At 40.2% G+C, this 13,438-nt stretch overlaps 3 protein-coding genes across 5 annotated transcripts; 2 read left to right on the top strand and 1 right to left on the bottom strand.

Annotated features, from left to right (window-relative positions):
* The first annotated feature begins 461 nt into the window (after positions 1-461).
* plcxd1.1 (phosphatidylinositol-specific phospholipase C, X domain containing 1, tandem duplicate 1) lies at positions 462-6,348 on the top strand. Of its 2 annotated transcripts, none has more exons than XM_077014745.1 (7): positions 462-882; positions 1,130-1,260; positions 1,747-1,889; positions 2,448-2,576; positions 2,829-2,984; positions 4,477-4,657; positions 4,753-6,348. In XM_077014745.1, the coding sequence occupies exons 2-7, from the start codon at positions 1,137-1,139 to the stop codon at positions 5,004-5,006; spliced, it is 987 nt and encodes a 328-aa protein (XP_076870860.1). In that variant the 5' UTR covers positions 462-882; positions 1,130-1,136; the 3' UTR covers positions 5,007-6,348. The 2 variants fall into 2 exon arrangements, with proteins under 2 accessions (XP_076870860.1, XP_076870858.1); XM_077014743.1 differs by having other exon boundaries at positions 462-873.
* Positions 6,349-7,366: 1,018 nt separating this feature from the next.
* plcxd1.2 (phospholipase C, X domain containing 1, tandem duplicate 2) lies at positions 7,367-9,893 on the top strand. 2 transcript variants are annotated; one of them, XM_077014748.1, is made up of 7 exons: positions 7,367-7,509; positions 7,675-7,792; positions 7,898-8,034; positions 8,152-8,280; positions 8,389-8,544; positions 8,685-8,865; positions 9,173-9,893. In XM_077014748.1, exons 2-7 carry the CDS (start codon positions 7,693-7,695, stop codon positions 9,418-9,420), a joined length of 951 nt encoding a protein of 316 aa, XP_076870863.1. In that variant the 5' UTR covers positions 7,367-7,509; positions 7,675-7,692; the 3' UTR covers positions 9,421-9,893. The 2 variants fall into 2 exon arrangements, with proteins under 2 accessions (XP_076870863.1, XP_076870864.1); XM_077014749.1 differs by having other exon boundaries at positions 7,397-7,792.
* gtpbp6 (GTP binding protein 6 (putative)) lies at positions 7,558-13,405 on the bottom strand. Its single transcript, XM_077014740.1, has 10 exons — positions 12,708-13,405; positions 12,253-12,390; positions 12,091-12,161; positions 11,499-11,629; positions 11,271-11,341; positions 11,016-11,174; positions 10,693-10,901; positions 10,425-10,573; positions 10,184-10,336; positions 7,558-10,083 (listed from the first exon to the last, which is right to left on the bottom strand). The coding sequence occupies exons 1-10, from the start codon at positions 13,165-13,167 to the stop codon at positions 9,957-9,959; spliced, it is 1,668 nt and encodes a 555-aa protein (XP_076870855.1). The 5' UTR covers positions 13,168-13,405; the 3' UTR covers positions 7,558-9,956.
* Between the last annotated feature and the right edge of the window lie 33 nt (positions 13,406-13,438).

Consider the following 13,438-nt stretch of genomic DNA (forward strand, 5'->3'; position numbering starts at 1 on the left):
ATAGCAAGACAAAACCAGTTGGAGGGGTTCCGTGCAGGCCTTAACGGAATTTCAGTGGCTTTACAAATGCTTCAAATTCTACATATAGTTATGGGGGGGGGGGGGGGGGGGGTTGTACACTTTTTACCTCAATGAAGGTAAGGTACACTTTCAGTTAGAAATCTGTGGCACTGATAGCGCAGTATAGTTGCTGAGCGAAGGGCTGTGGGGCTAAAGCACAGCGTTGTCGCGAAGCTGGGAATATCCTGCAGTACTGAAGTCAGCACTTTGCTGCCCAGTCTGACAGACCTGCCAAAACGACACAAAACCTTACTGGAAAAAAAATTACAATAACCACAAACGTGCGAGGAAGACTCACACCGCCCAAGTTCATTGAGATATTAATACGAGGAGTGGCTAGGTGCTGCCACACTGCGCACAGAAGTCGCCATTGCCTCTTTAAAGGTTGATAGCGTGTGCCGGTGTTACAGGCAAACCCCGCCTTCACCACACGCTGCCATAAAAGACCACGACGCTTTCCTCAGCATTTCACTTATACTGTAGTAAAGATAATGTGGTGAGGGCTTTGTTGTTCTTTTTTAATGATACGACGCCTGCTTTTAAACGGAAAAAAATAAAGACCATGCTACTCTTCACGGTGAAGAGGCAGTGTCTTCCGGACTATCCTGTTTCTGCAGCTTTTTATTTCTGCACCGGATAATTTGTATTGGATACCCTGCCAACCTGATACCGCTGATGGCTGGTTGAGTTCAGCGCACCGCTCTTGGACCTAACAGCCATGGCATAGTGGGGACACTGATATTTCTGTGGGCACATTTCAGCATCTGATTCTGCTGGAAATGAACTTGGACTGACCCGGCAGGCGCACCCAAGGTATACTTCGTAAGTGCTCCCGCTTTTGCTTGCGGCGTTCCGTCTGTGTTCTTCTAAAGTCTTCTGCGTCCTGATATTGCGTAGGATACAGCTTTGTTATAAACGGCAGGGAAGGAAGTTTATATAGTTCCAGGTTATTTCATACAAAACGATTTGATTAACTGTAGGCCAGTCCTGCTGGCTTAAAACTTGATTTTGGGACGTCATCGGGATACTCGTGCAGGCTGATCATTCATCACTGTGTTCATTTTGGCAGGTTCAACATGTCATCCATGACTTTGTCAGAGGTCACTCAGATGTCGCTGAAAGACCTACCCATGGATAACTGGATGACCCACCTACCAGATGTACTGTGGGACATCCCTTTATCTAATTTATCTATTCCAGGTAGCCACCCAACCTATGGACTCACGGTTATAATTATACTGTAGTGCCTTTGTATTTAGTGGTTATGTAACACTTAACAATTTAAGAATGCTGGAGAATACAACACTACCAGTGTTGGCATAAGTGCTGCTGTACATATGTGCTGAAGTCTTGAAGTATGACTACCTGAATGGCCGGAGGCCACTGAGGCCGTATGTGCACCTCAGTATTTCCTAGACATCAGGTTGATGCTAAGCTGCATTTCTGAAATGAAGTTTCGCCTCCTGAAAATCTTTGTCCTAAATTTGAAGCCACGCATGGTTGATTGCTATTTCTAAGCAAACATAAATAAAAAGCAGAAGTTTAACGTTACATTCAGGCACCAAGTGCAAGTTAATGTAATACAAGTGCAGGTTATTGCAAAGCATGTATGCCCATCTTTCATGTTGTGAGGTTTAACCCTTGTGTCGATGGTCATTTGTGATAGCAGCCTCTTGGTTTTTGCAGGAAGTCACAATGCTATAACTTACTGTTTGGATAAAAATGACCATTCCCCCGTTGACCTTACCCAACCCGACATGCTGCAGAAACTAGACAAGTACATGAAACCCCTCATACGGCCATTTGTTTACAAATGGGCAATAACACAGGTAACGTGACTCATTCGCTTTTACAAGGTGTTTGCTGTTTCTGAAAAGTTGAAACTGATTTTATCTTGCAATCATGGTTCCAGCGTGCACATAGTGTATGAGATTTTATTGCACTTGTATGCTTCTACATTGACAACGATGCCTATTGCACTTAAAGGTAAACGCATTAAATGCAGTGCATCAGCAGCTCTCTGAGAGCCTGAGCTTTTCACTGATGCCAGTCAGCCCATGAAGCAAAACCTGCTCTTAACTCCTCTGCAGAAACCACCCCAGCATGCAGTGGCTTTCAGCCATTCTTTGCCTCAATAAAGCATGCACTTCTGTGATGGTAAAATGTGGCCACGTGCATTAGGGAAAATGTTATATATATATATATATATATATATATATATATATATATATATATATATATATATATATATATATATATATATATATATATATATATATAGTCTGATGGAAAAAGAAAAAAAACAAAATTGACTTCAGAGAGCTATTAGTTGTGTAGCACTTTCATGGCGTCTTCTTAATGGGTGTGGTTTACATTATTTACTGTAGGAGTCCACTGTGAGGGAGCAGTTAGAGTGTGGGGTAAGATACTGTGATCTGAGAATAGCGCATCGGCCAAACGACAGCTCCTCCGACCTCTACTTCTACCATGGTGTGTATACCACTATTACCGTAGAGGTAAGACATTAGACATTTGGCTTGGGAGTGGAACAGCTAGCAATAATAGCTTCTATACATGTGTAGCAAAGTTGTAAAGCTATAGTGTAATGTGTGAAAGGATTCCATTTGATCATTGGCTAGCGTAGCCAGTGTTCTTATATGATACAATTTTATAGACATCAAATTGCATTCTGTACTGTGGCCAAGCCATTTTACAAAGTGGTAGTAGGAATGTAAAAATGTAGTAACCGCATTCTCATGCTCCAACAGACAGTACTAAAGGAAATCAGAGCATGGCTGGATGTTCATCCTAAGGAGATAGTCATCCTGTCCTTCAGCCATTTTCTGGGCCTCAGTCAGGACCTCCATGCACTGCTCATCTCCACCATAAAGAGTGTGTTCAGCGCAAGGCTGTGTCCAAAAATGGTACACCTTTCCATTTTATGCATGTATTATTTCAACATGACTACACATAGTGTACAAGACCTTATGGAAACCTGTGTACAGTGAATCTGGGAATTGAAATGCACCTGTTTTGGGATCATGGTTGTACTCGGAAGCTGGCTCACGATAGCATAGCTGGAACTTCAGGGTCAGATGATCTCTTTAAATCTCCTTTTCAGCAACACTGGTTGTATACACTGCCTGCTTGCTTTTTATTTCATCATTGCTTCTTGCTTCAGAAATACATTAGGTGCATTTATATATGTACTGACATGTACAATATGCATTAAAGCTAAACCAGTGTAATGTGTTTGAAAAGTACAGTTTTCATGTGTAATATAAACAGATTAAAATGCTGTCCTTATCAAATAGATAAGTGTATTTGTACACATACATAACTATTCTACAAAGGTCTAACATCTGTAGATCTGCTGGGTTGATATGCTGCTTCATATGACACTAGTCACAGATGGGGGAGGTGTTTATAATAAAGTTCTCATTCTGTGTAAGTGAGAACTTTAAGTGAGAACACTGTGAGCAAGCTTGTAAAGGTTCCTTCTTAAAGTGCCAGTTAATCTTCTTTTCACACAGTGTACATATACAAATTTACAAATATTATTTCAAAGTTTATGATTGATTTATTTAGCCAGCATTTCTGCGCTACTAAGGTGAAATGGGTGACCCTTATATTGCAGAAAGCTGATGCTAATCCTCACATCCCAATTTTTTAGATTAAACTGCCTTGCCCAAATCAAGGCACTCTAAGACTGCATCCTGTAAACATATGATTTAATTCTAAATATATCAAAGCAGGAATGTGAAACGTCTAAAAAACTCAGAGGTATTCAGTGTTTGGCTAAATTATATTACATTTAATCTGTGCAATTTTCCCCTTTGCACTTAAGAGTTTGAGTCTAAACCTATAGTGTCATTTGCATCCTGAAAGAAAACTAGCATTAGCATCTGTGAACAAGATTTAAATGGTGCCTAAACCATAGCATACTTTGTGTCAGTAGCCTCATCTGTTATATTCCCAATCCTCCCTCCTTTCACTAGAATATTTATCTTAGGTTGAGAGGTAGGCTGCAAGTCTGTGGCAACAAGCTGTCAATCAAGCGAATAAGGAATCATAGACCACACCAGACCAACTGACTGACGAGTCATTTTTTGAAGTATTTTTTAATTTTATTTATAATATATCTATTACATTAAAATGTGCTAAAATATAATCAGACAAACTTTATATGTTCTGTGGGTCTTTTGAAGAATTCATATATAATATTTGTATGTCCAGTGCTTTGTGGCCATCTAACTTCAAATTTCAATCACAAAAATAGGTGCAAATAGGTCCCCAAATAGGTGCATTACCACAACTGACTGTAACACTCTGGGTCAATGATCTAATTTTAATGTCACTTCACTGCATACAAGTAAACTGTGTGATAAGTCATAATTTTAGTTTCTTTTCAATCAGGAACTTGTCACACTTAGGAACTTGTGGACTTTGGGTTACCAAGTGATTGTCTCATATGAGCACAATGTAGCCAACTGCCACAGAGATCTGTGGGTTCATATACCTTACTGGTGGGCCAACAAGTGCAAAGCAGATGAACTGATTGAGGAGTTTGAACACAGGAAACAACATGGCCGCCCAGGTAGTTCTAAACACTTCTGAATGCTAATACAAAACCACTAATTCTAATGGGGATATTTGCAAATGAGGTAACTAACGTGCATGTTTGTTCCACAGGAGGGTTCTTTGTGACTGGCATCAATCTCACTGAAGACCTGAAGTACATCTGTTCCCATCCCACAGAGTCCCTGAAGGACATGGTGATGTCTACCTACCCAACGCTGCTCGGCTGGGTTCGAAAACAGAAGCCAGGCGCCAACACTGGCTCCCTGAACATTATAGCAGGGGACTTTGTGACGGAGAGCCAGTTCATACCAACTGTCATAGCACTGAATGAAAACTTGCTCAGTGGCAACACTCGAAGACGGTAAACCAATGTACTGTTGGGTTGGCTCCACATTAATGTGCGGCACATAAAATGTGCTCATTTTGTGAAAGCCCTTTAGATGTTTTCAACTTTTTAATAGTCATAAGGAATAGTTTTCAGCTTCTGAGAAGGAACACATTAAATGGGATTTTTAAGACAACGTTAACTAAGCTAACTTAATCATATTGTTGATGAACTATCCTCATTCTAATATTTTACGTCTTATACATGCAATATTTATTACAGATTTATAATGGCATGTTTTTTTTGTTGTTTTTCTTTTACTTGAATGATGATATTCAGTCCTAAGCACATCAAAAGAGACACACACAGAATCTGTTGGCAGGATAATAGCATGCCCTCTGTTATGTCCTGGAATGTATACAACACTGCTCTGTCCAAAAAGGCATATGTGAATACAGATCAAATCTGGTCCAAGCACAGCAACTGGCCAAGACAAGCCTACAGAATGATGTCATTTTAGGCAGTGGAATGTATTTTGTAGAATCTTCCAAAAAAAAAAAAAAAACCCACAAACACAGAGTAGCCTAAGCACAATTTCATGTGGAGCATCACCTTAAAACACTCTGACCAAATCACAGAGGCAGTTGTAAAATGGGTTTGTAAAATGATTGTAGGATAGAATTTTGTTTCATTGATAGTGTATATGGAATGTTATATGGTTAGAAGAAATGTCTTGTGGAATCAGAGCTATGAAAATGCCATATTTGTATAGTAATCAAGACAACAAAGTTACATGTGAAGGACGAATTACACAGGCAGACATGCTGTTAGCAGTGTTGAGCAGTTTATATAATAATATGTCAACTGCATATTATTAATGTTGCATACATTTACAGGAATAGGTCAACAAGTTAAAAGCATAAATATGTCATATAAAATACACTTCATACAGAACATCAAACTGATAACAGCATCACAATTTCAGAAAATGCATGTGGCTGAAGATGGTCTTCAGAGGATGCCTGCACATGTATTTACAAATCTAAATAATGAAGGTTAACAGATACAGTACTCATTCCTGGTCTATGGACTCACATGTTGAGGATACAAATAACAATATAGCCTATCTCTGAATGTTATCTTAACACTCCAAAGCATGAACAGTATTTCTTGCCCCACAAATGTTCTCTTCACACCAGACAATGCATGCCCTCTCGCCATGAGTGATGCACTACAACAGCCCCTTTGGAAAACAACAAGCATTTGAATGAATAATTACTCCATACAGTATTATAGCTGTTAGGTATACAGGTATACACTGTATACAAAGTGGAATGCCTGAGATGATGTCAGAAAATGGGAAATAAATGTTTTTAAATGTTCCTCATATACTCTGTCAAATTGTACACACACACTGCAAGTGAGTGAGGGCTTAGTGGAACAAATTTGTAGACCATTTATAGCCTGCTGTCATTTAACTGGATAAGATTTCTTCCTCTCAACATAATCTCTAGTTCTTTTAGCCAGTATAAGACACTTCTTATGTAATCTCTTCTTAGTGCTACCTGGAAACACTGCCCTCTGGGGTGAAGCAAACAAACATTTGCTTTAACTAGAAAGTGATTTAATGAACTGAGTCAACTGAAAAATTTGCAAGAAGTGTCATTTTTTCATGTAACAATTTTTTAAGTCAGTGTTTAATGTGTAAATCGGTACAGCTTATCTTTGACTCAGTATGTGTCACTAACATTCATACATATACACACACACACACACACACACCACCACCACCTCACTCCAGGACGAGCTAGACACATTTTACGCATGTGCTTAGGTCGATGATGCTGGACTCCCTGAAAGACACCCTGCCTCCTGCTGAGGAAAAGGCACCTCCGTGGCTAATGAGCACAGTTCCTCTACATGAATATACACTTGCCAAGCAGCAGGTCCAGATGGCATATCTCAGACATGTGCTTAAAGAACGTGCAGTTCAGTTCACTGGAGTATTCACTGACATTTTCTACCTAACACTCTCACTGTCTCTGTGTCCAGTGTGTTTCAAATAGCTATTGTACCAGTACCAAAAGACAAACACCATAACCTGTCTGAATGACTGGCACCCTGTAGTTCTTACCTCTATTAAAAGCAAGTGCTCTGAGAACCCAAGGAGCAGGAACTGTGCCCATTACCTTCTGTGGTCTACCATCAATGTGTGATTTCAAAAGTGTCTTGAAATCACTGTTTATGGTTAGACTAAGACTTTGCAAATGTTACCAGTAAAAAAAAAAACTAATATTTTACAAACTATCCTTGTTTTCCACCACCTTTAATTTTTTTTTATAAAAAGCAGCTCGCTCTCCAATCAGCAGCCCGCCTTGTCCTCGTGTAAAAAAGAAAGGCTGCAACTTCCAAAAAAAAAAAAAAAGCTAGCTAACCAGGAAATAAAGTCTTCCGATATGTATCTTGTAACACGGCCACTTATTTTCAGTAAACCATTCTTTCGGACCAGCATGTGAAAACGGATACTTGCTGTCTAATCAATCGTGAGTTAATCAGCTTCTCAGCAGTCCACCGTGTTTTAGACCTGCTGTGGGGGGTCCAGCATTTCTCGTCTCGTTAGCGTTTCAGACGCATCTAAAACTTGACGTTAAAACCTTTTCGGTTACTTCCTTCACAAATGTTGTGAAATCCACGTATGTTTCTATCAGAAAGACACGTCCTGGTAGATGGCGCCGATTTTAGAGAATGACAATAACAACGAAGACTGGATGTCCACTTTACCCGAAGAACTGTGGGACGTTCCTTTAACCAACTTGGCTATACCAGGTGTGATATTGCCTTTTTAATCTTATAGTCGTCGACCAGTTGTCAGTGACTATGTCAGTGACATTCTTAACTATGTCTGTTTACCTGACACATTCTTCCACTCAGGTAGTCACGATGCAATGAGCTACTGCCTGGATATTGGCTCTCCACTGGTCAGATCAGAATCTGATACCTTTAGGCTCCTGGATAGAGTTTTTTACTGTTTCACTCGCCCAATCATTTACAAATGGGCCACTACACAGGCAAGTGTATATGCACAACTGAAAATATGACAATGTAAATTCAACACAATCGCATGATGTATGGACATGTTAGACACAGTATGCTTTAAAAAATTGATTGTTTTATTCTAACAATAGATAAAAAGCATTTTGGATCAGCTGCAAACAGGAGTTCGATACTTTGACCTTCGAATTGCTCACAAACAAGGTGACACTTCAAATGATCTTTACTTCACTCATGTCATCTACACCCAGCTCACTGTTGTGGTAAGTGTGTGTTGCCCTGCTTGTGTTTCTTACCAGTCTAATGTATAGCTTAATTACTGCAAAATGAACGGAGATCAGTTCTGGTCACTTTTCCACAATGTTTTGCAGGAAACTCTACAAATGGTTGCTACTTGGCTCACAGCTCACCCCAAAGAGATCGTCATCCTGGCCTGTAGTCACTTTGAAGGCATGAGTGAAATACTACATGAGGAATTTATTTATTCACTAAAAAAAATATTTGGCTCTAAACTGTGCCCTCACAAAGTAAGTGGTGGATTAGAAACCATGTTTTTTTCACAATCAAGCAGTGCTATCTTTTAGGTATTGAGAAAAGTGTATATTCTAATTTGAATGTTTTGTATGAGTTATTTCCTTTTATTCATTGTGTTCTCCTGTCTCATTAGGCTGATGTCACCTTGCGTGGCCTGTGGTTGTCCGGCTATCAGGTAGTACTGTCCTATGATGACCAGGCAGCAGAAATCCATAACGAACTGTGGCCTGAAATTCCTTACTGGTGGGCAAACAAGGATAATGCTGACCAACTCCTCCAGTATCTCAACTGGAAGAAAGACGTTGGCCGTCCAGGTCTGGGACAAGTATTTGAATTAGTCTCATTATGTGACCAATCGGTACTCTATAAACTTCTATTTTTCATGTTCTTTTTGATGGCTTCTTTGACTTTGTAGCTTAAAGACACTTGACAGATTTTCTAATGAAGACAAATATAGTGAGATCGGCTGGCATGGTGAATGGTACCTAAATTAATTTTGTAAGCCCTGCTCAATGTCACCATTGTCATTTAAAAGTGATGCTGCAAAACACAAATTGGGACATCTTTAACAATAACCATTTGTTGGTCTTTGAGTATCTGCTTCTTGTACCGTCTGTACAGATGGCTTCTTTGTAGCTGGCCTGAACTTAACTGCAGACCGATGTTTCATGACATCAAACCCACACCTGTCCCTGAAGTCCTTGACTCTGGAGAACTGGGAGTGTGTGAGGAGATGGCTGGAGGATCAGAAACCTGGAGGTGACTCCATGAGCCTCAACATCATTGCAGGAGACTTTGTTGGGCCTGTCCCATTCTGCTCAGTTGTAATTGGCCTTAACAAAAAACTACTGAAACAAAATGGTCACTGATGGCAGATCATTTAAGATTTTATTTGGGTTTCATTTAATCAGAGGGGTAATCCAACTTTGACTTGCATTGTGAAAGTGAAATTGTCAATGTGGGTGTTGAAAACTGTTGCTGTAATTTGTCTAAGTTAAAAGTAATAATTTGAGACAAGTAATTCTGGAAGACTGTACTTCAAGCTTCCTCATTTTAGCTACGTAAATAGCACTGGAACCATGAAAAAGGAAGTTTCATATGTAGCTTTTCAAAATTTGCTTTAAATGGTCAAGATGATGGCGGCTGTATTTAAACATACCTCAGCATTACTTTATTGGAGACACGGAGAATGAGATTTGCATATAGTCACTGTCATATCGTCACTGGTATCTGGTCACTTTATGGCTCAACTTTGTACACACACTTTGTATACACTATTTTACAATGAATGCGTGGATTGGTTTAAATTTGTTTTATAAATAAATATATACCATGCTATTTCCCCAGGGTGTAATTGACTTCAAAAATAGACAGTTATTCTGGCTCAGAGTCAGACCGTCTGTTGCTAAGTGACCTGAAAAAGCTTCCTGTAGCGGCCATATGCAGCAGCACTGATGATCACCTTGACGCTGGCAGTACAGTCATCTTCAGCGTCATATACCTCCTGAACAGTAGCTTCCTTGTACAGCCACCTGCACATAAACACACATGTACAAACTCATTTCCCCCCTAGGGTTGTATGTACAAACTAGTGGGACATCGGTAGCCCCAGTGATTTACATGTCAACTCACCCTAACTGAGGGCTGTTGAGCTGCACTTTGAGAATCATGGTCTGTTTCCCAGTCAACTTCACAACAGCTTCTTCAACTCTGTGCTTTAACTCATCCAAGCCCAACTCTTCCAGGGCTGATACAGGCACCACCCCTGGCTCGCTTGGCACGTAGCTAATCGAACATATAAACGAAAAGTTCTTACTTGCAACACAATTAAAGCTTCAGGCCTTATGACCTGGTCATACTGGTGAGGTCTTACCCTTCAACGAGGTCAATCTTGTTGTGCACCTCTATTATGGAGTTCATGAGTCTCTCTGGTATCTGAAGGTTCTTTAGAACGTTTAACACATTGACCTTTTGGTTGACAGTCTCTGGGTGATTAATGTCCCTCACATGAACAATGAGATCCTGATAAAGGAAAGAGGATATCAGAATATACTGGGATGCATTTTATAATCTTTCATTTGGTGATATTCACTGAAATATTTGCCTCCATAACTGATCCTTCAGGTTCTCTAGGTACGTACGGAGAGTGCCACTTCCTCTAGTGTCGTGGAAAAAGAGTCTATGAGCTGGTGAGGTAGCTGGGAGAGGAAGCCAATTGTGTCCACATACAGTACAGTCATGTAACTGGGCAGCTGCCCTGCGTGTACAGTGATATCCAGAGTAGCAAAAAGCTGATCTTTCGGCTGAAGACCAGATTCCCCCGTCAGCGCTTTGATCAGCGTGGTCTTACCTAAGGAGACAAAACCAGCCATGTGTTCACTGGTCCAAACGCACTTCACCTGATGTTCAAACCTGATTCCACAGAGTTGGCCACAGGTTAGGCCAAAGGGAGCCGGCATCTCACCACAGTTGGTGTAACCCAAGACGGAGACGATGGGAATGTCTTTGTGCTTGCGCTGCGAGCGGAGCAGGTGTCTCTTCTTTCTCAGACACTCTAGAGCAGTGCGGATTTTCAGCTCTCGCTCCTTCAGAAGTCTCTGCTGTATCTCGTAGAGAGTTTCACCTGCGGGAGCCACGAGGGACGATACCAGTCTTACCCCAGGAAGGAGGGTGAATGTGGCGTGACTGTTCAGACTTCAAGTGAAGCACAGGCTCTTACCTGAACCCATGATATACCTTGAACCTCCACCTTGCTGGTCCAAGTTTGCTACTTCATTCTTTAATCGTGATCTTTGGAGAACAAAGAGAAAAAAATGGTGGTGTTTTAAATGCTTTAAAAACCGATGAGTTTTACTTATAATATTAACAACCGATAATGATAATAATTATATGACTATTTCAAACTCAGCTTTCTGCCTTTGGGCAGTAACAGAAAGAGCATTCACACCTCAGCAGTGGAATCTCTGCCAAGGAAATCTGCAGTTTGGCTTCTTTTGTTCTGGCATTGCGGCGGAAAATGTGTAAAACCAGAGAGTATCTGTCGAACACTTTCATGCCCCATTCATCCTGCAGCTCCCTCTTAAACAACATCAGAGCAGGAACCATCACTTCAGAGCACCCGTCCTTCCTTACAACTCTTTGTACAGAATTACAATGTCAGGGATGAATTAAAACCAAAATATTATAGGGCTTAAGGCATGCGTGGAAAACTGAAACTATCATTAGGAGTAATGACGTATTTAATGTTTAATCAGATTACACCATCTGGCACATATTCATTTCAAGTTAAATTAACCTGAACAGAAAGCACAGGGTACAGCATAAATATTAATTAGACCATGTGTGGGTCTCCATAGCTTGAAATATGGTTTTGTATAAACCTGTATTTGTACAAAATGTAGATTTACCAGCCTTGAAACCACAGTAAAGAACAATTAAAGCATACAATCATTTAAGTTATATGAATTGTTAAGTTAGCACCATGAATATCCGTGAACTTAACTAGCTCATGTGTGATGTGGCAGGGTGCCAACACTCACCTCAGACACTGGCGAGAGGCGCTCCACGTTCATGAAAACTGCTGTGATACCAGATGTTCTTCTGATTCTCTCTACACGAACGTATCAGACTTGAGGGAATATTGTCCTTCACGTATTAAATAACAAGTCAACCTGACCAAACAAGAAGGGTGCATTGAATACCTGTGAGGATCTGGAAATTTCCCTTGCCAAAAATTCTCTTCTTTTCTGGTGTTTTGGTAGAGAGAATTATCTTGTCAACAACTGTCCAGTTCTGTAAGGTGTTCACCAGACCAACAGCCTCTGCCATTTGGAGATCAGCTTAAACACAACAAAGAGACACATTTTTTCCCCCCCATCATAGGCAAATTGTCTCTGATAATACTATATATTGTTGCAACCTGCACAGACATGGACAGGTGTCTAGAAAATATCAGTGCTATAAAAAGCAGAAAAGTAAATTCATACCTTTATTAAAATTTTTGCTATTAGTAGAGGTGTTTAATGATGTTTAATGGTCATCGTTAAGGCAAATCTAATTAAAAGTGTTGAATCTAATCTTAGTTATGCATACCTAAAGAATCTAATTACCTACAGCATCAGAATGATCAGACTCCTTGGTTTACTGGGATTAATACCTGTCGTCAGACGTTGCTTTTTCTGTCCCCATTTGACATCAGGATGAACAATGAAGACCCTGTGGTCCCCTTCACCTAAGTCTGTGGGGACCTGCTGCTGGAAGAGCTCTTCCACCTCCATGTCATCAATGAAATCCTCTTCATTCTCAGGACTGCCCATGCTTCCAAACCCAGAACTGGCATCTTTGTTCTTGGATTTACAAAAACTCACTGAAAAGTCCCTGTTTGGCAAATATGGCTGCAGTGATTTCATAAATCCATAACCTCTGTGTGCACCATTTGATCCCTGGTATGAACATGGCAACGGTGTATTTAATTTAAGGTGTTTCGGTTGATATGATGTGCATGTAACTAAATTCGCAATGCTGTTTTGCGTTGTCCACAGTGAACATCTCTTCCAAGTAAAACTGCATATCGTGAACACGTGTTTCCCCACAATACTGTATTTAGCAGGATTCATGGCTTTCTTTCGATGTTAGTCCATATCAAAATCCAACTCGAGTCTTATTTAACATAATCGAGAGAGAACAGAAAAATATAAGTAGCAATTGCTTAACATAAACGCTTTTTAAAATAAACGCATGTGGGGTAAATGTACTATTTGCATTTAAAACCACCAGATGTAACTATCAAACCTCCCTCTGTTTTGAAACTTCTCTGTAACCGTGTTCGTACTTCTTCACTTCGATAAGAGAAGGTAGGTACAGCAACATCGATGAATCTTCACCGCC

Source organism: Brachyhypopomus gauderio, chromosome 8, assembly GCF_052324685.1.
Source record: "Brachyhypopomus gauderio isolate BG-103 chromosome 8, BGAUD_0.2, whole genome shotgun sequence".
NCBI classification, from domain to species: Eukaryota; Metazoa; Chordata; class Actinopteri; order Gymnotiformes; family Hypopomidae; genus Brachyhypopomus; species Brachyhypopomus gauderio.

Bases quoted from the DNA above. Each gene is read 5' to 3' on its own strand.
- plcxd1.1 (XM_077014745.1), top strand. From the start codon at position 1,137: ATGTCATCCATGACTTTGTCAGAGGTCACTCAGATGTCGCTGAAAGAC. The intron at 1,261-1,746 runs GTAGCCACCCAA...TGGTTTTTGCAG, and splicing joins ATCTAATTTATCTATTCCAG to GAAGTCACAATGCTATAACT. The intron at 1,890-2,447 runs GTAACGTGACTC...TATTTACTGTAG, and splicing joins ACAAATGGGCAATAACACAG to GAGTCCACTGTGAGGGAGCA.
- plcxd1.2 (XM_077014748.1), top strand. From the start codon at position 7,693: ATGGCGCCGATTTTAGAGAATGACAATAACAACGAAGACTGGATGTCC. The intron at 7,793-7,897 runs GTGTGATATTGC...TCTTCCACTCAG, and splicing joins AACCAACTTGGCTATACCAG to GTAGTCACGATGCAATGAGC. The intron at 8,545-8,684 runs GTAAGTGGTGGA...CTGTCTCATTAG, and splicing joins CTAAACTGTGCCCTCACAAA to GCTGATGTCACCTTGCGTGG.
- gtpbp6 (XM_077014740.1), bottom strand. From the start codon at position 13,167: ATGAATCCTGCTAAATACAGTATTGTGGGGAAACACGTGTTCACGATA. The intron at 12,391-12,707 runs GTATTAATCCCA...GTTGTGTTTAAG, and splicing joins AAAGCAACGTCTGACGACAG to CTGATCTCCAAATGGCAGAG. The intron at 11,342-11,498 runs GTGTGAATGCTC...TGTTCTCCAAAG, and splicing joins GCAGAGATTCCACTGCTGAG to ATCACGATTAAAGAATGAAG.